Source organism: Zosterops lateralis (assembly GCF_965231275.1).
Source record: "Zosterops lateralis genome assembly, chromosome: 1".
NCBI lineage: Eukaryota > Metazoa > Chordata > Aves > Passeriformes > Zosteropidae > Zosterops > Zosterops lateralis.
In genome coordinates this window covers 94,180,990-94,206,618 of record NC_139762.1, presented here as the reverse complement: position 1 = coordinate 94,206,618, position 25,629 = coordinate 94,180,990, and the positions used below count along the sequence as shown (strand labels likewise).

General features: G+C 42.0%; 1 protein-coding gene across 2 annotated transcripts in view; it reads left to right on the top strand.

Moving 5' to 3' along the window:
- The window catches only part of ZNF407 (zinc finger protein 407), a 334,832-nt gene extending 323,907 nt beyond the window's left edge, over window positions 1-10,925 (top strand). Inside the window, exon 10 of one of the 2 annotated variants that reach the window (XR_014590699.1) lies at window positions 9,102-9,127. Coding sequence is in view for 1 of the 2 variants with exons in the window: in XM_083867457.1 (XP_083723583.1) it covers window positions 9,102-10,453 (1,352 nt within the window). In the remaining variant the exon portion in view is untranslated. Of the gene's footprint in view, window positions 1-9,101 lie in introns of both variants that reach the window. The other variant, XM_083867457.1, reaches the window with a different exon arrangement.
- Window positions 10,926-25,629: the final 14,704 nt, after the last annotated feature.

Below are 25,629 nucleotides of genomic sequence, written 5' to 3'. Positions count from 1 at the left end.
CTCAGAGGTGAATGAAAAGAAGACTTTGTCATTACCTCAACCCTTGAAAGCAATATAAGAGAGTTACCCATCACTCCAACCTTGCTATTTCCCATCCAACCTCCCAGAACCAGCAAGTACCCCTGCTTCATGCTTCCTAAGTAATCCCAGCATTACTGCTAGGCCTGTGACACTCTGAGATGAAAAATCAGCATGATTTCTGACACTCATTTTGGGCATGGTAAGCTTTGATGCTGTCAAGTGCCTCAGGAGAAGTGAGGGGCAGCAAAGGGGAAGGTGTGTGCATTGAAAATGTCCAACCTCTAACCAGCCCTATTCCTTCCTCCTCATATGTCGTCATTTTCCTTGCACTGAGACTGACTTTTGGGGTGGGAAATCTGATGTCAGAAATTTGGGAACTGCCTTCACATTAATTCACCTTCATCTTAAGCCAGGTACCACTGTGGAGACAGCTGTACTCATAGCTGATCCTGTGTTGTGGTTATGCATGTAAGGCTGAAGCATCTAATCATGTTGGGTTTTTTTCCAAAACACAGCTTGGCGTGACCTACAGCTTTCAGACTAAATTATTGTAGTGCTCCTTTCCAGCTGTAGATCTATTGCGAAAATACACAAATATTATTTGCCACTGGCATTACACTTGATGTTGTAAAAGCAAAGAAACAGATCTTTCTCCACTGAAAACCTGTAAAGTGAAAACTATAAACCCCTCTTCACTTGTTTTCTTCTGAAACTGGTTGTAATGCTCTCTTCCTCTCACTGTGCCAGCCTCTACAGCTTAACTAAATGTGTGTCACTCCTCCAGTTTTCTTTCCTATGTTCCCAGGCAGGTGAGAGACTAAAAAAAAAAGTCAACTGTATGTCAGTGCCTAGATGAAAAGCTGCAAAATTAAGTTATAAAGCATGTCCTTTTTAGCAAAATCTCATATTGGGCCAGTATAGTTCTTTCCTCGAGGCAGTTTATTGCTTCTAATTGCGCGAATCAGGGGTCGTTCCAGCATGCTTTTGAGAAAGTCCACAAAAGAGCATATGATCATCTCCTCCAATGTTTTAGACATTGAGACAGCATATTTTTTCCAGGTAAGATAATGCATTAATTGCTTCAGCATTAGCTTTTAATATAAGCCATCCCATAGACTCCTGACACTTTGCATGCTGAGCAGTCTTGTCCTTGAAGTTACTGTAGTGCACAATGATCAGAACTTACCTTAGCATTTACCAGCAGTGTCTTGGCAGAGGGTGACCTCCAGTACTGTCTCTAAACATTTTCAATTTACAGACTCAAGAATTTTTGCTGCCTTTGCCTCTCATTCTTTTGAGGAGGTCAGCCCTTTATGAATTTGCCACAAGAAAGAAGTTCAAAATACCCTATATACTTAAACAGCTTAATAGGAACATAGCTGCAATGAATACACAACATACAATTCATTTTAATATTTATAGAAGAAATTCATGTTGGTTTAAGTGTACACAAGCAGCTGCTGTCATTTGGCTATGAGCAGATGTTAGACCTCCGAAAGCTTCACTGACAATTAAAATACTAACAGTTAGTGTTTTACCCCAGCTGCAGGTTCTGTTTACTGTAAATTTGATTTTAATGGTGCCTCTGTGCAGTTATTGAATAGAGGTTTGTTTTCTACTATACATGCAGAAGTGTCTACAATGAAGACAAATGGTTATTTCCCATAATTTACTCTGGAAAGATATGAATATAGCTCTAACATAGTTGAGTTTATAAATGAAATACAGATATGACTATCACATTTGAAATGGTAGTTTCTGCTGTCTTAACTAACAAAAAGAACTAGGGAAACTTACTATTTGTAGTTATTCCCAAGCATTCCTCCTAAAAGCTGCTGTGCTTTTTAAATGCGTTGAGATGTGCCCTCAAGCAAAGAACAGGTGCTTCTTTTTACTGAAAGGGTGCATAAATCAGAATAGATAAATACAGAGAATCATGATACTCATAGTTGATAGGTATGCCGAGGAATATAATTTCTGCTTGATCATTTAATAACATAATGTTTTATTTTAGGTATTCCTTACAAGTGTCTGTTCTCTTTAGTGCATATATGTACATCAAACGTTAGGGAAGGCTAGCCATTTTCAGAATTGTTAATCCCAAGGGCCTGATTATGCAAACACAATGCATAATGCAAGCAACCATGTTTAGTCCCTTTGAGACTATTGAGGCTAACTATGGCAGTAAGGAGTATGCTTGATAAATAAATGTTTATAAAACCAGGATCTGGATGTATATATTCTTGAAAAACAAAAACTTTTGTTGAGATAACAATGACAAAAAGGGTTTTTTTCCTTTTTTTGACAGAGCTGTTAGTGTCTGGGACTAGACCTATTTCACAAATCCAGATCATTTTCCCTATGAGCAGAGCTTGGGGTTTTTTTCCCCTGACTTTTCTCATATTAGTTTATTATTTTTCATATTATATGTTCTGTCTGCCTAGGAAACAGAAATCACTAGGTTGACCAAGCACAACCAGAACCCCTTGAAATTGGGATTCTGATTTAGAAGTGCTAAAAATGCACTTTCCATTTGCACTGCAGGGGATAAAACAGAAAGAGTGCATCCGAGTATCATCAATGTCAGTTGTTCCCAAACTGAGGGCCAGAGTAGTCTTTGAAGCTGGACTGCCAAGAAATGTCCAGACTGGCTATCCTCATCTCAAGCTGCTAAATTGCACTGGAAGAGATAGCTGAAATACTCCAGATACATTCCTGATGTTGCTTGCCTGTGTAGGTAATTGCTACATATGCCACAGAGAGGTTTTTGCTCACACATCAGTGTTGAGAAGAGCAGCCTGCATGGTGGCAAGCAGGTAAAGATGAAAGTGGTTTGCAAGTAAACTAGTTACTCTGCAGGTTAAGCAGCTGCAGAGTAAATTCTGCATGTTAACACTGTGCACGTTTGCCACGATCAGTGGGAGGAGCTTTGGTATGTATATTTTTTATTTGCATTCTGTCTGTAACACTGGGCTCTATAGCATGCATTTTTGACCCTGAGTGCAGGAAAAGAGAAACTGAATTTTTTCCTAGAGAAGTCCTTTTCCCAAAGGTTAATTAGACACTGAAGGGAAATTAAACTAAACCAAACCAAACAAACTGCCTAAACACCCTAACTGAACGGCTTGGTTTTTTAATTTGGTGGTTGTCTTTTTCTTTTGTGTCTTTTTGTGGCCATTGACATAGTTCTGTAAGATGTGGAAGGTAAAAATAGCAAGCAGGAAATTTCAGTCTGTTTTTCAAAAGAAAAAATATTGCAAGAGTACTTTCTTTCACATTTTTAGAAAGCTAAAGGACATCTGCTGCATTTTAAGATACCTGAAATGTTAAAACTTCATCCTTTATTCAAGCAGTTCTTAGAAGACCTTGAAGTTTCCAAATATAATTGAATGTTTAAGGACAAAACTAGAAGCCAAGGCTGTTTTGAGTTTCAGCATCGAAACATGAGGTTACTGGATTTTTAAGTATAAAATAAACTAAGAACGTTATTTGGAATATGTTTGTTGTAGTTGTTGATTTTGATCTTTTTTATTGAAAGGGTAAAAAATGAAGCCTTGCTCTATTGGTATCTCTTGAGATTTATGTAATTTGTGTCAATGGTGGGTTTTTTTTATGGGAGATAGTAAAGTCTCTTAGGGAGATAGTAAAGTCCCCTATAGGTATACTTATTTGTATTGCTTTACAAATATTTGCTGCCTTTGTGGACATAATAGTTGTAACAGGGCTATTTTGGGTTGCTGATTTATTTCACTTCTCGGTTTGACCCATCATATTTCCTTTCCTTCAGCAGAAGACGTGAACAAGCCTTCACAACTTCTTATTTAGTAGCTTAACTAGGTGGTTTAAAAAATGCTGGCCCATACATTGTTTGCACATAAAACCTTGCAAATGATAAAGAACAGTTTTTACTATGGTCAAAGAACAGAAACCTGAAAAATGCATCCTCTGAAAATCAGGGAAATTATGCCACAGTTCTTAGACTGTACTTAATTAATTGAAGTAGAAATCATTACAAAAATAATTGAAAGGAATCAGGGCAGAAACTTGTAGACCGACCAAGGAATAAGTTATATTGCTTTATGAATTTGAAAAGTGGACTTCCTGTACAACTCAAAATACTGTGCTGTTATGTAGACAATAAATTCTAAAATAAGAAAATCAGTTGCTTGTTCAAGTGATGTTAGACATAAGGCAATTCTTTTGTACCTTTTAAATTCCTTATAGGTTGTATTTAATTGAAGGAAAAGATGTTTCTTTGCATTCACATTATTTAATATGTTGCATTTTAGCAGATGCAAAATGTTTGTTTGTGTCCATAAATAATATACCTAATCACTAAAGTATGAAAAATTAAGTGTTGCTGAATACAGGGCTATAAATCAGGCCTCCTAGAACTTTTATATAAAAGGAAAAATAGCTGTTTTAAGCTAGATGTGTAAATGCAGATCATTTCCGTCATCATAATAGATTATTTCATTTATGACTTACTGCTTTGTCCTAAAGGTGTTCCTTGTGAAGGATGTCCTCAGCCCAGCCTTACCACATACAGCCGCTTGCTTCAAGTTTTGGGGAAGGATTAGAATTCTAAAGAGGCTGCTGGCTGAGAGCAAGGTGGTGCTTTACATATAATATTAGCCCAGACTTTCCTCACACATTACGCGTTTCTTTCTGAGACAAGTCTCCTTAATGCCATCTTTATCTGCTACACGATGCATGAAATCTACTTTCTGTTTTAGAACTGCAGCTGACCCCCGACCCCACGAGTGGCGCCACAATGTGACCTTTCTATTGTCATCAGCTTTCATTCTCCTGAAAATTCTATGAATTTTTATTACAAGTTTTTTTAAACCAAGCTGAGGCTTCAACAAATTACTTGACACAGATGAGATGAAGTTGTTGAAGTAGTGTTAGATAAGTTTTACAGCCAGCATGTGTGCTGCTGAACAGTACAAAGCCAGTGTCCTACAATGTCATACACCAGTAACTGCTGAGCCTACTATTGGATAAATACATCATTTTATGGAACATTGATTGTTCTATAAACCCAATGGAGTATTATGCTCTATGATCAAACCATTTAGATTGTGTGTAGAGCACAGAAAATGCCATATTCAGGATGGTACTAAAAGTGCCATTTGTGTATTTTATGGATGTCATTACGGGGGAAACTTCTCTCTGTAGGCCCTGTTTACTGCAAAATTTTTTAGTCTGTAATGACATTTTTCATTCACAACGTATGCCTTCAAGAGAGGGGGCCCTTGTTTTATTTGTTTCATTCGAGTTTACTGCACAAATCCTGTACATTTTAATTAAATGTAAGCTTAACAAAAGAATAAGGTATTTATTCTGTGGGGAACAAATGATGACAGTAACAAAAGAATAAAACAGACACACAAAAGGAAGTCAGGTATCGAGTAAGAGAGAGGGGAGAAGGTACTAAGCCCTATTTCTAGTTTCCCAGACACATATTAAACATCAAAGCATTTCTTTTAGCCCTATTGCAGGAGTTTGTGGTCTCAGAGAATTAAAATAACCTGCAAATATGGATTTAATGTCTAAAATATCCTGACATTTTCAAATAAAAAACTAACAGTCGCTCAGGACTCCAACTGATAAATAATGGCTCTGCTGAAATGACAGACTTCTTGGAAAGAAACCAATTCTCTGATCATTGCACCCCTAGATATGAAACACCTCCTTACAAATTGTCTGAATATGAGCTCTTGTATCATTATATTTTGTCATTTTAATGCCTATTTGTGTATCTTTTTAATTTGCAATGACATACAATCAGCAACAAGTCCACTTTTCCTAATATTAATGTGGGCTTGTATTGCAGCTTATGTTTGCTGTGTCAGCCAACACTTACCCCTTCTCTTTAACTGTTAAGTGGGGGCGAGATGCAGGCTGGATTTACTGGGACAACATGGTTTGTTGCTACATACAGTCCAATAATGTGACATGTTCCTTAAATACATAAAAATTCCTACAAATGTGTTGCTGGATTCCAGTGCTTCATTATAGGAATAGCAGCTAAGCCTCAAAATCTGTTGTTTTCTAAATATCTTCCCTACTTGGCTTTTCACTGTTAAAACAAAAGAAAACCAGTAAAATCTGCAGTTCGTATTTACCATGAAAAATCACTAAAATTGAAGTTGATGTTCCCAGTAAATTCTTGGTCATAGTCCAGTTAAAATTTAAAGTTACAGTAGATTCACATTAGTTTAAATGACACTTGAACTTCTACACAGCTCAACATTAATTCATTATAGTTGAAATGGAAGAATCTTCAGTGGGTGAATCTTTTACAATCTGATTGAGGCTGTTACATTTTATAGGAGCCATTTTTCAAAGCAGTACTGACAGCACTCGAAGTTATTAAATTGCTGAATCAAAAGATGGACCTGCAGTCGCATTTATGAACTGTGATGGAATAGCTGGGGTTGCACTGAGCTGAGGTTAAGATGTTGGTGTAGTTAAGCTTCATCACACCCCTTAGTGACAGCAGTATTTACCCATGTAGTTTACTTTAATGGTCAGGAAGTGGCTTAACTCACCTCTGGATTCAAATAGATTAAGTAAGCAGTCAGAATGGCATAATTATCAGTGCTGCGAGGGATTCACCGGATAGCTCTTCACCCAGGAGACTTCCCATTCAATTGCACAGTAAAGACTGGAGTTGCATAGATTCACAGGCATGGCATTTATTTGAGGAGATGAAAATGGAGTGAATTTCCTTTTTCTTTCCCTTCCCCACACCTGAGCTTCTCCTCAGTGCACTGATGCTGTGTCCTGTACATAAATTATTATGATCTTTGGAGAAAGATGTCAAGATTTTAGTGTATGTGCATGTGAAAATTATGATTTCAGAGTTATTTTGATTTTGAAATCCAGTGGAAAATGCATGATTTGAGGTGTTATTTTGATTTTGTGCCACATCATTGCCAGGCTACTCTTTTATCTTGTCAACAAAGCAAGATTCCTGAGAGAATTAATTACTTATACTCTATTACAAAATGTGGAGGAGCTAAGATAATTGTCATTTTATGTTGATTTCCCCTTCCTACTTTTCTCCTCTTTGGGGGGGTCATGTGAATGTCAGTGCCTACAGAGACCACAGGAAAAGTGGGAATAAGACCACAGTAAGCTTACTTCTTGCTTATACCTGACAAAATGTAGTTCAATTGCATGTGCTAGATTTTTATGCAGCATCACCTGAAAACAATCTAATGGTTTAAATCATTACTTTTCTTTTCCTAAGATAACATGTCTTGCAAACTAGGAATTAGAAAGTAGTATGGCATCAGTTTAGACTTGTGGAGGTGATTTGCCACCTTTCAGCTTGACAAAATTACTTCTTTGTGCTTCACAGTACAGTTCTCTACCAGAAGCTCTGTAATTGAAAAAAGGATGGATGGATAGGTGGATGGATGGATGGATGGATGGATGGATGGATGCATAGATAGATAGATAGATAGACAGACAGACAGACAGATATCAGTATAAGATCTTGGTCTTTTAATTACTGATGTTATTTTAGAATTTTAGCTTGATCTCCACCTTTCTATAGCAAGTTGTTAGAGTCTGCTAGGTGCCAAGTATTCAGTCTTGGAGTAAATCAGCTTCTAAGTGTGAACTTACCTTTAAGCAAACGAGTCTCTTTTTAAAGCCCATTTTAATTCTCTGTGGGATCAGGGTCTGACAGCTCTATTCTTTGAGTGAAAGAGCCCCCTTAGACCAGCTTTAGTATAATTTTCTTGGTCTCTTGAGTTTAGTGAAGCACATTGTTCACTAGAACTGGCTTGGAAAGTACAGTGCTAGCCTGAAATTTCACTGTAAATGTCATTTTATTTTCTTGCCTGTTCTTATCTCAAGCAAGCCAAGGCATAGCTATTTGCGTTAGTGGTAAGAAGCTGCACCTGTTATTCCAGAGATGTGATTTCTGTTTGTGTAGGTGAATTTAAGCTGGAGTGTGGATATGGGCAGTCTCAGCAGCATTGACTTAATCAGCTTTCTCAAGGCCCATCTGTCATTAGACCCTCACTTTATTTGCAATGTCAAGCACCCACTCTTCTCTCTGTGTGCACTGGTTGTGTCTCACAGCTTCCTCCCAGCACATGAAGGACCTTCCTGGGTGCTTCTGGAGGGCACTGCCATGGGGAGACAGGGGGGGATAGAGCTATCCTTCCATGGACATCCACAGAGCTGGCTACAGGGTCTGCTCATTTATGTCTTCTCAAGAGCATGCAGGTCATGTCTGGAGGGTGGTGGTCTTGACTTTGTACAGCCTTGGGCATTGTTTGCCTTGCTGAAGCTTTTTTGTTGGTGGTGAGAATTGAGAAGGAAACCATCAACAACACAAAACCAAATTGGGTGGCACAGCAAACAGCTGGAATATGGATGTTACAGGTATTATAGTTTGATAATTGATTTAATGCAGAAATAATTAAGATGTGTAATTGGGGGTTCTCTGGACTAGATTTTATAGAACATCCTGCTTAGGGTAAGAAAAATACTGAGTGTTTTCTCCAGGTGACTAGGCAAGTGACTGAGTCAGTCACATGAGCTGGAGAAAGATTCTGGATGGAAAAGGAAGGGAAAGACAATGGCATCAAAATGACAGCATGGCAATCCCCTCACCAACAGAAGTGGGGTACTAAGAAGATCAGCTACAGTTTCTCACACCAAGATATGTTTAATGTAATATACAATCCTAAAATTCATTACTGAAGTACTGAAATATCACCAATAGGTGATATTCTTGAAAAGGTCTTGAAAAGATGTGGCTTTTAACTGTATATCGTATTTATCTGGGCCTTTTTATACAGAATATTTTTAAAAACACATTTAAATTGTTAATAAGCTGCAGAATTTTTACACACAGCAATTATTTCAACCTGTAAAGATGTTATTTGGAAAACATGCAAATAGATTTCATTCATTTGCTCATTTTTATCTATGTTTTCTGTCAATGAAATCTAAAAATTGTCAAGGAATTTTTTTCCTTTTAAGCTACAATTTGTTAAAGTAATGTAGATACTTGCCATGATATCACAGTAACAGCGTGTTTTGTCTTGTAGGCATTGTATCCAAGTCCTATGAGTGCCGACTGAAGGGACAAGGAGCAACCTTTGTGGAAACCACGAGTCCTTTTACTGCGGCAGCACTGGGAGAGGTTTCTCCAGTGAAGGAGAAGGCCTTTCGAGGCAGCAGGAGACAGCCACAGTCCCCTGAGGAAGTCCAGCAGTTCATTATTATTCAAGGATACGACGGCGACTTCGCCATCGACGCTTCCGTGGAAGAGACAGCGGCGGCCACGCTGCAGACGCTGGCGATGGCCGGGCAGATGGCCAGGGTGGTCCACATCACGGAGGACGGGCAAGTCATAGCCACGAACCAAAACGGCTCCCACGTGAGTAGCGTGGTTCCTGAGCAGATCCTTACAGAGCAGCTGGCAGATGGTGCCACACAGGTGGTGGTGGTCGAAGGAGCAGGAGCTGACATGGAGGAGGCCGTTCAGATAGACGCGGTTCCTGACTCCAGTGGTGCAGTGCTGCAGCAGATAATGCGACAAGACGTTTTAGATGCGTCTGAGGCTACAGTCCATCCTCCAGAGTCCTCCTCGGCATTAGATGCCCTGCTCTGTGCTGTGACAGAGCTGGGTGAAGCAGAAAACAAATCCGGACTCCTTGACAGATGCAGGTCTGGTCAGAAGGACTTCTTGCAAATGCCAAACTCAGAGATGCCCAGCATTCCCAGTGATGCAGAGGGACAAGAAATACAAATGTTCCATGAAGTTCAGGAGACTCAGGAAGACACCAAACCTATGGAAGTAGTGACACGGGTCATGCACCCATCGGCTATAATTGCATCTCAGGAGAGAGCTCAGGCTGCCTTCAAGAATATGGTGCAAGGAGTGTTGCAGTTTGCTGTGTGTGACACGGCTGCAGCCGACCAGCTCATGAAAGAAGGTGTCACCCAGGTCATTGTAAATGAGGAAGGGACTGTGCATATGGTAGCTGGAGAAGGCTCTCAGATAATTATGCAGGAAGCTGGTAGCCACACGCTCAGTGTGCAAAGCGAACACATGGATTTAGTGGAGTCAGATGGGCAAATATCACAGATTATTGTCAGTGAAGAATTAGCTCAAGCCATGGCTCAAGGTTCTGATGGTGACTTCTCTGAAGGTGCAACGCACTACATCGTCACAGAATTGCCACCAGACATGCAGGATGAGCCTGGTGTGTACTCACACACTGTGATAGAGACAGCTGGGTCCCAAGACATTCTGCAGGCTGGTACTGCTATAAAGGCCGAAGCTGTAGCCCCTGATAGAGCGAGAGAACAGTTAACAAGCATGGTCATTTATACAGAGGGTGGCTCACAGGTAATCCAAGGCCAGAGAGATTATAACAAAGTACAAGAAGCATGAAGAGTTTCACTCGTAAGCAGGGTGCAGAGCAGAGCTGGATATTACCAGAATCATGGAGGCACTGTATTCCTGGAACATTTTCTGTAAAGCCTTCTCAGTAGAACCTCCTCCAAGCCAGGTAACAATTACGTATCCTGCTAATAGGAGGAGTTCACTGAAGAGGATAATACAGTTTTATTGCAATAGCTATAAGAACTATTATATGGGATTATTATAAAACAAGCATACTAGGGTACAAAACAGGATAAAAAGCCCCCCACCCAAAGTAGAAATTGTTCTGTTCAGTGCTTTCTTTGTTGATGTTTTTGTCTTAACATTGTTTTATCTCAGGGTAATTCCCTGCCTTCTGTCATTTTTGTATAACATAATCACAGGAGTAAAATAATTGCACTTATATGTACATTTTGTGAACAGATAGATATGCAAAAAAAATACAAACCCCACAATAGCAAGGTGAACAGGTAAGCGTACATACAGTATTGGGTGCCCTTCTTCATTTTAAAGTAGAACAGGTGACATTTTGCTTTCTAAAATCTCCCTTTAAAACATGCTTGGCTAAAAATATGTCATCAAAATAAAGATTTTTTTGCATCTAAAATTAAAGTTTTCATAGTACTTTACTCTTTCATGGTAACATATAAGACTTTCCCTAAAGAAGAGCTCAAAAAAGCTACACTTCAGAAAATCCTTGATTATACATATTCGGGAGGAAGAACTTGATGCCTGTAACTTCCACTTAATTTTAGATGAGAGTCCTACATAAGAAATGTGCATTTTCTGAAAAAAATATTGTCACTGTCAGTGTTTTGCTTTTCTTAAAACTAGTGCTTCATATAAATACCATTTTGCAGTTCATTTTGTGAGCTACTTCTCAAATGTTAGGAAGATTTTTAAAGAAAATTCTGACATTGACATTAACAAGTAGGGGGAAAAAAGGTGACCTTGTATTTCTTGCTTAGTCCAGAATGTCAGTTATTTACTTGTGGATACACTGCAATTGTTCAATGCAAGTTCATGTTGAAAAGATTTGTTTCATGATAAAACTGCTTCTGTTTCTTTAGAAAAATTGTAAAATATAAACTGGCAAGGTTTGGGGATTTTTTTTTTGTCTTTCAAATAAAATGTTAGCATTAAAATGAAGCATCATGGTTTTTAATATTAAACAATAAACAGAACTGGCATTCAGCAGGAGCAAACGAATGCTATCTGTTATGTCTGTGCATTTTCTCTTTTCTCTTTTCCTTTCTCTAGCTTGCTAGATAGATAAAGATAAAAGAATCTAATTTCTGAAGTGTGCCTCATGCATGCTTAATATAATTGTGTAAGTGTTTAGGGTATAAGCCATGCTGACTCTAGAGATAACTGGGTTTCCTGTCATGTTTAATATCTTAAAATTATCGACTGTAAGAAAGTTGGGGTGGGGTAAAACAATAGTTCCTTCCTGAAGCAACTGCTTAAAATGTATTTTCTGATAGGGCTGCTGAGAAAAGGTGCTTCATTCTGGGGCTAAAAGAGCCTGCTTTCTCTTCATCTCTTATTATTATTATTTTTCAGTTTTTATTATTTTCCAAGAGTTGAGGTGGTGTCTTTGTCAAATCCCCAAAAAAGTAAATTTCAAGTTAGACATCAAGATTCATAATTAGGCGAGTTTGACTTGCTCATCTTTCTTAAAAGTGACAAGCTGTTCACTTACTCTTAAATACTGTCTTCAGCAAACAGTGACAGGATCAACTCCCGTTTGTTATCAGGAAAAAGGTGACCTTTACAAAATGATGGCCCTCTGCAAGACTCTCACAGATGTTCAAAAAACTGAATGTTTTTCAGTGGAAATATTTCTTCTTGATCATTTCTCCTGTTAACTGTAGCCCTGTGGTCTTGCAGCTTGGATGCTAATTCTTCGCTGTGCTTAGTCCTGTATGGCTAACCTTTCTGCTGCAGTACAGGGTGTTGACACTGACATGCTGCAGTTTACCATTTGTGATTTATTTAGGATAAATATGTCTCAGGTGGCATTTAATCCTTCATAAAACCAGTGTAGCCTGCAGTGTCAAACCAGCAATCACATTGTATGCACAATGAAAAGAGCAGACCTTTGCATAAAAAAAAAAGCCCCAGTGGTAGATGTTCCTGTGCTTGGGAGCACTGGAAAGAATTCACTAACCTACCATGTGCTGTAATTACCTGGGAGCTCAGGTTAACAATACTTTTCTCTGAGTGCAGCCTGATCAGGAAAGCTAATATTTTCCTAGGGCCTTTTTTTTTTTCTTCATTTTAATGTGCACTTTAAAGTTAACTTATTAGTGCCCTACAAATGTAACATTAGAAATCAAGGGTGACATTCGTTCCCGAGTTGTCATCCTGCTTAAGGACTCCATGGACTGTCTCAACCCCATGCTGAAACGCTCTCTGCCATACACTGAAAGTTGAAGCTATGGCAGGTTGCTTCCAGTGCCTAGGAAATGTCTCTGGCATTTGTCACCCTCTTGTGCCAGAGCTCCTGGCATTGTCCCATATCATAATCTGGGAGGAGATGAGCTGAACTGTTCAGTTCAGGATCTTTCAAGCATTCCCATGCTTTCTGCCTTGGAGAGCAGGGAAGATTAGGGAGCAGGGGGAGGCATTTAGAGCAGAGCAGTGCCTGAAAAAAGCCCTGACCCTCCAAGGGCCATGCATGGAGCTGGTGAGGCAGCTGTGACCTGTCCAGGAGCAGCATTCGCTGTCAGAGCGTCACAGGACTTGTGTGGTGGATGTAGGAAGATGCCCAGCCCAGGGAGCAATTCCCTGCAAGTGTGTTTAGCTGTTTGGTTTGAAAACCTTCAGTTACCTGTCTCCAGAGAATTCAAGGGCTGTGCTTAATGGAAATGATTGTTGAGGGGGCTGTATTCCCATGTCAGTCAGTTGCCTCCCTATATTCTGACTGCCAGAGCCAATGGCTTAATTTTCTCTTTGTTATCCATTCTGAATAAGCATTAATGAAGTTGGATTATGCTGATGTCACTACACTTATAGTGACAATGGCCAAACAGGTAAAAATGTAAGCGTTTAAGAACCACAGAACTGGTATGCAAGGGGAAAATAAATAAATAAATGATAAATTTAAAAACAAACCAAAAAAAAAAAAGCTAAAACAAACTCCAACAAAAGTTAACCAAAATTCCTAAGTGAAGACAGAGATGGAAGAGATATTTCCAGCAAGCAGTTTTAGCCTCCATTTCATAAGTATCAGATGCAGACCTCCTGAGGCAGTGTATCCTGGCCTCTGAATTCAGGCTCCATATTTGGGGGAAAATGGGACATAAAAAATGGCTGGAAATGATATTTAGAGAAATATTCCCTGTAACAAAAACAAAAGAAAAGAACCCAAAGCCCAATACCACCTAAAGGGCCCACAGCAGCATACCATTCTGCTTGGCTCCCAGCTGCACTCCGCTGTGGAAGTGAGGTGAGTCAGGGAGTTGATGTGCTGTTGTTGTGCACATGTGGATTGTTCATAGTCTTGCAAGCACTGCTGTCATTTATAAACGCTGCTTTAATACCAGGAGTGTTAGCTCTGAGTCCCAGAAAAAAATTATTTTGTGATTTTCGTGGACAGTGGATTCAGCTCATGTAAAAGCTTGTAGGAGTCTCTGTGTTAAAAGCTCCTGTGCCTCAGGCTGGCCCTGAGCTGGACCTATGCTTGAAATGCAGGCGAGTTCCCTTCAGAAAATCCTGGGGATTGAGAGATGGGGCTGGAGCTGCTTGCAGAGCAGTACAAGGAGCTGGCATTGTGGTAGGCAGAGGCTTCATAAAGCAATCTCTGGGGCTTTTCTCCAACTTTCCCTGCTCAGTGGACTTCCTGAGCACAAAATCTGTGAACAGAATAAAGAGAGATGGGTGAAGATTGAAACTTGAAACTAAGTTAGTTCAAGTGAGAGGATTAACAGAAAAAGGGTCATTCATTTGGCAAAACAGAGAAGAGCTGTGAGTTTTCACTTATTTTACTGAGCAATATTAGCCCATAATTTAAGATAGTGTGTGGCTCACTCAGGCTACCCTCGTTCTATCTTGTTGAAGAATACAATTCGTTTTCTGCTCCTCTAGGGTGATATCATTTTATATGAAGAAAAAAGTTAGCTCAGATGGCAGTTATATGTTTCGGAAGCACCTTCTAATCAGGGATTGGTGATTCATTATTAGCTTCAGCAGGCGATCCATCTGACATGTAAGGGGAAAAAATTAGCAGCTGTCACTGCATGATGAGTTAATTTCCTGATAGGCCTGACACTGAAAAGCCATTTGGAGACATGGAGATGGCTGATGAGAAAACCTGGTGCTGGTTTATAATTGGAGAGAAAGAAAGGGCAGAGAGACAGAGGGAGATGGGGGAGGGGCTGAGCCTGCTCTACAAGTGGGGACGGATGTTTGTGTATTTACTGAATAGATGGCTCCACAATAACCTGCATCTCTGTGCACACACCTGGGCGGGTAAGTGATAGGGACCAGGGCCTTTCATTTCTCTTCAGCCTCGTGTCATTATTCCAAGTCGTTTGTAATTAGTACTGCAGACGGTTTTCCGCTCACTCCAGCCCGGGTGTGCAGGCACGCGATTGGGTTATCTCGCGGTGACATTGAAACCTGACATTTTAGAGGAAAGGGGAGAAAATGACGCTACTCCTTTAATGGTTCTCGCTGCAATTTTCTTAATTGCAGCTTGAGATTTCAGTCAGTCACATAAAAATAAACTTACCTGAAACAAATATTGCTAAAACTTCCAAGAGCACAATTGTGAATGATGAGTGCTCAAAGAAGCCTCTTGTAGAGCATGAGGAAATATGCTCTTCAAAAGATGTAAGCACACGGCTGGCTGTTTATCCTTTTTAAGAATGGTAAATAAAACTATGGGGAAAATAGGCTTTCAAGACCAAATGCAGTCCACTGTGGAATCTGCCTTGTCTATGTAATCAGGACAACAACGCAGGGTCCTTCATATGTATTAAAGAAAGCTAATAGGAAGCCCTTGAACTGGGACTAGTTCTTGCAGTGGCTGTGCATGTAAGGTACTGCTTTAAAGGGAGATTTTTTTTTTTTTTTTCTTTTTTTTTTTTTTTTTGGCTCTTTAGGTAAGGTATTTAATATGCCCAGCAAAGGACACCAGGATTTTCTTTTAACTGGGAAAAAAACCCCCAAAACACACAGTGAATATTTAAAGCTTTGGGCTTTTTTAATATAGTAGAATATAATGGTATTTTCCCCATCATCAGAAGATAATTTTTGACCAGGAAGATGACAAGCCAGTAACTCCACTTGTACAAAACCAGTTTTGACTTTTTCTATTAGGATGTTTTTAAATGATGACCAAGGATTTAGGAGCAGTGATGGAGAAGCAAAGATTCACCATAGACAGGTAGATCCAGCACGTGTCATGCAATTGAAATTGATGTGTGTGTATACACAAACCAGGATTATGTCCTGCAATGTAACAGGGCACCTGACCTTGTTTAAAACACATTCTTGTCTTCTGGCAGCAACACATTTATCAAGGCTACTTTGAACGACCAGTTGTACTGCGTAGTCCTGCCCTGGAGGTCAGTGTTAACTGAGAGCCATCGGGTTCTGGGAATTTCTGATGAGTAAGAATAGCAATCCCCCAGGCAGAAGTAGATTAATTCTGGGGTGGCTTTTCTTCCATATTCCCCAGACCTTTGATCATTCTTGCTGCTTGGAATCATCCTTTCTTGCTGCTTGGAATCATCCTTTCTTGCTGCTTGGAATCCTCATTACTTACTGCAGCTTTTGCATGTCTTGATTCAGCTTCTTGGAGATCCTACACACAGATTCCCATTGCCAGTTTGTCATGTTTGAGAGTGAACCACATGGTTGTTTAGGGAGCAGAAGAACGAGTGATTAGTTAGTTGCCTCTGCTGGGATACGTAAGTAGCCATGAGCTTCAGGATCCGTGCAATGCTGAAGAGGCAGATTTTGAAAGTAATCCAGCTCCTTGGGAGGTCTGGTTGGATAAGCTGAGTGTCACGAGGCAACATCTGGTCAGACAAAGGAGAAAAAAAGATTGAGCAAATGCAAGGGAAGAAGTCAGAACGTTTGATTCTTGGTCTGCCAGGAACTGAGCTTCTTAAGGAGCTTCTGAAAGCTGAAACATAACTGAATTATCAGGAACCAAAAGCCACAACTGCTCACACTCAACAAAGCCACACACACCAGAACTGAAAGACAAGGAGCAGATGTAATAGGAAGCAAAACTCAATGTGCCTTTCCAGCACCTACTCAGAACCCAAATACAACTCCCTTCCCCTCTCTGTTCTCTTTCTTCTCCACCAATCCCCAGGGCAGACACAAGTGACTGGCCCTGTGGTGCCATGCAGGACACAGTGCTGAGTTTGGAGATCTGGCCACCACGAGTGCTGTAAGCACACCAGGTCTGGAGAGGTCCTCTAACACCTCCAGATTCCCACAGGGAGAGACACCCACAGAGAAGACGTCTCATCCAGGTACAGCAGTTCACCAGGAGAAGGAAAGGACTCATTTCTGTGGCAAATAAAGTCCTTGCTAGCAGATGTCTTACTCGGAGAGATTTTCAAAACTTTTCCCCGAATCCTGCTAAGCTTCTTCTATCTGCCAATGTGTTCCTCTGTTGCTGAGGGTGTAGAACAGGTTTGTGTTTTCTACTCAGCATATGGTGGTGATTGCTGGTGCTTGGTAGCTGTGAAATCCAGATGCCCAGCTCCAGGAGGATTTTTCCCTTGCTAGGGACATCTGGCCATCCTCTCAGCCTTACTCTTCTCATTTTTGCTTGGAGTCTGCAAGCTTTGCCTATGTATTTGCAGAGCAGATAATTCAGCTGATTTATTCTTGTGCTTTACTTCAAGGTATAGAGGGAAAAAGCAAAGGGAAGCCTGGGGTTGTGTTTGTGTCTGAGGACCCAGATAAAGACATGTGTGACCCAAGCCCACTGCCTGCCCCTGCCAGGGCAGCAGAGAGGTTGGTGCTGCAGTGGCACATTGAACAGACATAACGGCACTGCTGGCTGGCAGCAGCTTGGTGGGGATGGCAGGGGAAGGGAAACCTAGAGGGATGCATCCAAACACCAGGATGGCTGTCTTGCTTTGGCTCAGAGCAGCTAGGCACCGTGTGGGGTGTTTCTGCTCAGACTCCTGCCTTAGATCCATATGCAAGCTGTGATGATAAAATCCAGCAACAGCAGGTACTGAAGATATTTAAAGCAAATGGAAGCAGAAATTTCCAGGAGAATTTCTGTCTAGTACTTTGGATCCACAATAGAAATGCTGAGTGACCTATGGGAGTCTCTAGATCTCCTGACTTCTTTTTGTTACTATTTTCCTCAATTCCATGAGTGAATTTCTTGTTCCTGCAGGTAAAGGGCTGGCTCTGACAGCAACAGACTAGCTGCATACCTGGTCATCCTGCCAATGGACCACTCTGCTACAGAAAGTGTCTTGGTGGGCTGTGATGTGATATGTGGGAGATGGATGATATGGACAAAAGCTGGCTGCCAAGGAGCAGGAGAAAATGTGTCAGGCCCCATGCCTGTTAGAGTCAGCAAGAGAAGATAATAAACTCTTTTGTTCTTGTAGTCTGTTGGTATCTAACTCCAAAATTCAATAGACTAAGTGCAAATGTGGCAGAAACTCTTGCCAATCCACTCTTCTGCCCTGGGTTCCAGGTTTGTCCTACAGTCCCCATTTGCTGGGCCTTCTACTAGAGTCCTAAAATGGCCCTACTCCCATAGTGAGCCTTCAAAGCCTCTGCAAAGAATCAGGGATCCATTTCTTCTCCTCTGTTTATCTAGGGTGGGTTCATGACTCAGCTCCTGCTGCCTCACTGGACACTCAGCAGCAGGAGTGAGGCTCCTGTCCCAGCCACCCAGCCATTGTTCATCCGCAGCATGGGAGTGACTGCACCCCAGCAGTGCAGGGGATGAGCTGTGCCACAGATGGGTGCAGGGGCTCACTCAAAATAGCTTTTCAGTCATTTGTCTCAGTGTTTAGTGGGTGGCTCCATGCCTGGTTTGTTTCGTGCTGTCGAAAGCCTGCTCCAGAGGCAGGATGAGTCATTTTTCTGTGGTCATTTCTTCTGGTACTTGTCACTCTGGTGTCTGAGTGCCTCCCAAGCCATCACAGTTTTGTCCTCCTTTAGCTCCGCTAAGGTATGAGGAAATGTTTCTCTTCTTTCACAGATGGACAGCTACAGAGTACAAAGATCTCCAAACATTTGTGGGGCCTCATCTGGGCTAACACAGACATTAACTCTGTGAGGCTTAGGTAAATAGGGAGGTATCCCTGGTATGTTATCATAACACCTTTCTAGTGAAAGGTGTCCTTCTAGTGGAAGGTATCCCTGTCTGTGCCAGGGGGTTGGAAATAGTTGATGTTTAAAGTCCCTTCCAACCCAAATATGATTCTCTGACTTCAATGGCCTTTGATGTCCCTTGCTGTGAGTGTGTCAGTGTACCCAAAAAACAGACATCAGGGGCTGATGTGGGCAGCACTGGGCAGAAAGAAGCATTTCTTTGTTTTCACTGCTGCACCACATCTCTTCTCCTTAGCCCCTGGCTGCTCCTGTTGGCTTTGGGGGTTCCTGCTGCAGACACCTAATAGAAAATTTCCCTTTCTGTACAGGAAGCCTGGGGCTTGTGTGACTGTTACATATACAGGCAACATTACAGCATTGGGTTTTCTCTAGTGTACAAGCTGGCACAGAGGGAAGAGCCAGGCTTTAAGTGCTCCTACAAGCAGATCCTTAACTCACCTGCCAGCCATGGTTGTTCACCTAACACACTCACCCAGTCACGCAGTAGAGAGCTTCCCCATTGGGCAAGTGGCAGCTCACAGGGCATGTTTTGCCTGCATCCCCAAGGAGATGAGCACAGCTCCCTGCAGGAATAGCTGGTGATGAGGAGTCATCTGTTTGCACAGTGCTCTGGGTGTTAATTCAGTGTGAAACCCCCAGTTCTGCTGTGCCAGACAAGGCATGTGTGGGAGATCTGGTTTCTTCATCCAAGCAGCTTTCTAAGAAAGCCCCTTTGATAATCAGCCTGAAAGATTGCTGAAGTGAAAATTAAACCACTCTAAATGCTGTTCTGGAAACATACCCATCACAAGCAAGAGCTGAATTTCTATAGTTGCCATGCAATAAATAGATGAGGCTCAGCTCTGATGTCAGACCAGCTTTACCTTGTGCATGTCCTCCAATGTCTGGTTTTCCAGTTATGAACTGCAGTAATTGTGATCAATCAGGCTTTATGCTCACTACCCACAGGCTGTTTATTAATGAATCTGCATCCCATCTTCCTTTTTTTACAATCTCATCAAATTTGTTCCAGATCCTGTTTACATCAAATTTTGTCTGCAGCACACTTCTATAATATCCAATTTGGAATTCCTGATTCTGCACCAGTTCCTCAGACCAGGTCCTCAGTATACTGAAGAACGACACGTTCCTGAAATAAAGGAAAAATGAAAACATGAGAGCTTTCAACAAAGTGCAAAGAAAAGCCATTGATTTCTAAGTGATACCATCCTTCCAGGGTATAGACAGACAACTTTTTCAAAATCCTTTCTGTACATCTGTGTCTGTATGTGTGTGTATGTTTAAAGGCTAGAATCGCCCTCCTGCAGATGCTTTAAAAAACATCAGGTACTTTTCTCCTTAGCAGTATACATTTTCTGATTGGGCACATGAGTTTTATGAATATTTGGCTTGACTTGCTAAAGACATCAATTTGACATGTTGCCATGCATTATAAATGCCTCAGATCAGATGCAGAATAGGCAAAAAAAGCTTTAGAATAAAAGTTTATTAAAAACACAGTCTATTCTAAACAGAAAAAAAAAAAAAAAGAAGAAACCAAACAAGAAAAAAACAACGAATGTTCCCCTGTTGCATCAATGCCAGAACATTATGTTTGCAAATAAGAATTTAGCACTACAAAGACAATGCCCTAGATTAACTAAGATCCCATTTCATAAAACCCTATGGCAATAGTCTGCAACATCAGTCACAGGAGAAGATATAACACAGATGCATTTGTGCTCTCATGCAGCTGAACTGAAACAAAACAAAGAGTGAATTAGGCTGAATATCTTACTGTGTGCAACGTATTGTACAACAAGGTACCTTTGGGAATGTGTCACAGGGTTTGGTAAATTGAAAACAAAATAAACAGATCTATGGGAATAAATAACATCATATTAGATGTCTGCTGCATGTAGACTACATTAGCTTCCAGTCACAATCCGGCTTCAGTTTTCCCCCTAGTTTTCAATGCCTGTGAAAAGCAGATGATCTGAAACCTCTGCAAAGAAAGGGGGGTAGGGGCAGAGGAAGGCACACCATGCTGCTTTTCCTGCACATGCACACACGTGCACACACACTCACACCCTCTGTCTTTCTCTCCCTTTAACACAATTCCCACCAGATGAGGAGAGGCCGGTGTGTCCCTCACTGTTTTGCACACACGAGTCAGTTTTGCTGTTTCTGGACCAAGGCATGGAGTGAAAATGTTTTCCCCCCTACACTGATCTCCCCTCACTGCTCAGATAAGGTGAGAGGACTGTCAACCCAGTTTACCTTCAGCCCAGTGCACTCCATTGCCATGGCCAGCATCACTCCATGAGATCCTGAGACCCCTGCAAAAAGCACTAGCAGCTGCATGGGTATGATGTGTCCAGGAGAAGGGACCAAAGATTCCCAGGGCACCTGACCACGCATGACTTTAGGGGCAGTTGTGGAGACCCAAGAGAGGCAGGTATTTGGCTGACTCCCATCTCTAATTACAGCCAAATTTAGTTAATGTTTTGAAAGCACTTTTTTTTTTAGTGCTCAGCCTTATGGGGCCAAGGTCTGCTTGCAAGTACATGGGTAAAACCCCACTGATTTCAGGGAGATTGCTTGCATGAACTGAACTTAAAAGATCAGGCCATATTTATCTCAGCAAAAGTTCAAGCTAATTCATTTTCTCTCATTTTCTCTCTCTCTCTCTCCTTCTGTTTTGCTTAGCTTATAGCTGAGTAAAAGGAGCACATATCTTGGAGATAGCTTTTTAAATATAAAATTCTCTTTATAACCCCAGAGCAATATGTCATTCTGTGATTACAAAAAAATGTACTCTTCCCAAAGAAAATCCTTCTGAAGCAAACATTGGCTTTATCCTGTCTGAGATCTAAGCACCAGGCTTTGAATTCATGTATATCAGAAATAGGCAAAGATCTGCAACAGAGCAAAACCGTGGCCTCCAAATTGTCATTATTCCAGTCAAAAGCCTATTTTTTCCCTTTAAGAACCAGCAATGGGCCTTGAGATGAAGTGCAAAAAATAACAAGGGACACAGAGAGAAAATGGTATTTTTATAACTTTTAAGTCTGAACATTCTCAGGAGAAGAAGTTTGATGAAGAAGCTGGGGAAAATATTAACATTCAGGTAATTGATATTCTCGTCTCTGCCAACTAAATCCTTCTGGCCTGGGGAAAGATCAGGTCCACCTTCCCTCTCCACAGATGTGAGCTCAGGTCCAGGGGGCTGCGGACGCCTTGCACAGGGCTCTGGCCAGCTGACATCCTTATCATTTTTATTTCTTTCCATCTTCCCTTATGAGAGGTTGTTTGAAGGATGCTGTTTTTCAGGTTTGCCCAGGGGTGTGCTTTCTATAGGCATTCAAGGCAGCTGGTTTTTGTTATCTGACTTTGGAAATTTATTTCTCACAAGGAAGAACATAACAGAGGGTCCCTTTTTGGCCAGCCTTGGATATACTTGCTCTCTTGTTCATACAAATCTGAAGTTCCACCCCCTCCACTCAGAAACTGAAGGGCCTGTATCTGACCTTATCTTCAGATCAATACATTCCCCTTTGGATTCCAGAATGCATTCAAGCATTTTTAATTTGATTTCTCTATTCACACAGACACAACAAGCTGAGAGAAGGATGGAGCTGACAGGTCTCATAATCAGCTCTCATCTTCTTTCGCCAATGTGTCAAAATTGCATTTTCATAATTCCTTCCATTAGTATTTTACCTGTTGTCTCCAAAGGCTCACGCTGGTGTGGTGAACAAGAACCAGATTCAGGAATTAAGCTGGGACATGAGCTATGGCCACAAGTGCTGCTGCTAAAGGTGCTTGTTCAGGGGCTTGCAGACAACTCAAGTGCTCAGTGGGACCGGGGTTCAGCACGCTGGGCTTTCACCTCAGCCTTTAGACAATCACCAGAGACAGATGGATAGTGGGGATGGAGCATTGGAACCCCTCAGGGGGAGGAGGAAAGCCCAACTCTTCTCACTTCTGGTCTGTGTGTAGCCTGTTGCCAATTACAACTTTCCATGCTCCTGATCCTGCATCCTGCATTTTCTCTGTGTTGTGACTGCATTTATGGCAGCAGCCTGCTTCTGTGACTCATGGAATAGGGCATGGCATTATGGCATTACTCAGGGCTTGGGCTGTGTGTTTCTGCTTAACCTCTTGGAGCACTCTGCTTTGGATAGTGGGAGGAGGTAGGAGCTCCTGCTGTAAGGATCAGAGGTTTGCCCCAGGGAGTAGGGGACTGCTCATCCCTCTCTTCTCTTGTTCTGGGTCTTCCCATACAAAGGCGGTGAACTCATTCTGGTGTAGCTTGTTCGAGGCAGCATCAGGAGTGGGTGATGGCCCCATGGCCAGAAAAGCAGAAAGAGGACTTCAGGGAATGGTTGCAGCAGAGACACTGCCAGCTGCCAGGATGCAGGAGCTTGCTGCCTGGAGCTGACAGCTGGGATAAGCCCTCCCACAGCCACCACTAGTCCCCCCAGAGTTTGGGCAAGGCTTCAGCTGGATGGTGGCTGCACTGTGCCTGAGCTGCTCTTGGTGAGCTGCTGGCTCAGGTGTGCACAGGGCTGGTTGTGACTGGCAGCTGCTCACTTTGCTGCAAACTTCTGGGGACAGAGCTGTCACACTTGGCTTTTCTCCTGCCTGCAGCTAAGAAGGGTTTGAGGTCTCCACCAAAACTGTGGGGCTGAGAGTGAAACAACCCCCAGTAATGGGAGTTGGGGAGCTTGTATTTTAGCTTCCTGGAGACTGAAGTGTGTGAGGGCAGGAGGGTACGTTGTCCCAGGGGAAACCTCTGTTCTGGGAAGGAATAATGCTGTTCACATTTATGTGAACAGAATAGCTCAAGAGCATCATTACACACATGCAGACATCAGACATGCAAGCTTGTAATCTTCTCTGCCTGGCTCAGTGTGAGCTGCTTCCTTAGTATGTCCATGAGAAGGAAGTGCAAATAAATCCCATGCATTTTTGCCTGCTTCCTGACTGCTGCACAGCTGAAGGGCTTTCTGGGGACCATCTCTGCAAACTTCCTCAGCAGTGCCCTGCGGGCTGTCCTGCTGAACAGTGTGACTGAGATGTGGTCCATGGCAGAGTGCTGTGTGTCTTGGCTCCTTGCCGAGGGTCCTGACGTGCCATGAGATGTGTCGCTCTGTGCAGCAGTGGCACACACAATGGGTGACAGGAATCTCTCCACAGCCACTCTGTTCCTTTATACCAGTCTCAGTGAGGATGGTATAATGTGAATGGGCTCATGACCTGGAAGACATATTTAAAAATCCTGACACCAGAAATTTAATTTCTCCTCCCTTGTCCCCAGGGGAACAAATGCTGGCTGTGAGCATAAAGGAAACCTGGCTGGCTGCATGCTGTCCCCATCTAAAGATAAAAGCCCCAAAGCACTGCCTGCAGGGAGTCGGGAGCTGATGGCTTCAGACGCACTTATGAGACTTAAGAGCATATATTCTATTTATTTAAAATGACCAATGTCACTTCAGAGCAAAAGGGCTACTGAGTGTTTCCAAACTAACTGAGCTAAAGCTGTGTCTGAATTACTTAACTCAGACCAACAAGGTCCAACCACCCTGGCCATCAGTCAGCCTACTTTTAACAGATGATCAGAAAGGCACTTACCTGCAGGAGGGACATTATTTGAGGTGCTCTTTGCACTTGATTTCTTATGAGCATTTGCATATGGGCAGGAGAATCTGCTCTCAAATTTCAATACTAGTGCAAAAGAATTTATTCATTCCCAAACCATGTGAAAGGTAAATATTCATAAAACTTCTCTGCAAAGGCAGCAGAGAGTATTCAAATGTGTCTGGGTAGAATCTCTTTTATTTTCCTCAGGTACAAATAAAGCACCCCCCCATCCCCTAGCTCCCTCTAGCTCTCCTTTTAAATCTCTTTTTAATGTCTTACTTTTTACTGCTAATCATTTCTCCCCTTTGCTAATGATGCTAACCTTAGAGCCTGCTGCAAACTGACTTGTTTCATGTCAGCCTCTCTCTATTGCCCACTTTTGTTAAGCCACAAAGCAGGTTTCAGTCTATTCAACACCAGCTATTTCTCTGACTTGAATATTACCGTTGCCTATTTCAAAGGCATCTCCAAGCCCACAGTATTTCTGCACAGATACCTCTATTATTGTCTGTCATCAGGATATGCTGGGCTCCTCTCCTGCCTCTCCCCCCTTGCTTCCTTCCTATGTATGTGGCAAAGTCTCTCTCTGCTCTAATAGCTCTCCTGAGAGCAGGGTGAAGCAGATCTTTACCGAGGCCTGTTAATTTTAAAGGACAAGCTTTATATTTTAACACCCCTGTGGCAGTCTGCCTCCAGTGCTGCGGGCTCTATCCCCACCACTTACCCAGAATTAAAGCACACAAGGACCAGTGGGAGCTGCTGGATAGTGCCAGCCCTGATTCCCACCTCCCTCCAGCTGCAGCAACCATCCCCAGGTGTCCCTAAGCAGGCTGAAGCCATGGGAGCAGGGGGCCTGGGGGACACTGTGAAAATCTGGCCAGTGCTGACCCACAGGGTGTGGGCAGCATGGGGAGCTGACAGAGGACATCTGCTTGTTTAACAGAGGCCATGTTACAGGCGTCCTTCCCTTCCAAAATCAATTTTCTCCCAGGTGCTGGATTCTTTGGAGAATTATAACAGAGTTATAATTACAAGTTTGGCAACATTTGGACTTTCTGGGTGAGTGAGACCTTTTCGGTGGCTTGGAGTAACTGGGAGGAAGGAGGTTTTTATCTGCAGATAAAAGATTGTGAAACTACTGTTTAGCATAAATTATGTCCTCTGGCTTGCTAATCACTTCTCAGTTTGAAAGACACAGGCCCTACCCCAGCACTCCTCCATCAGGA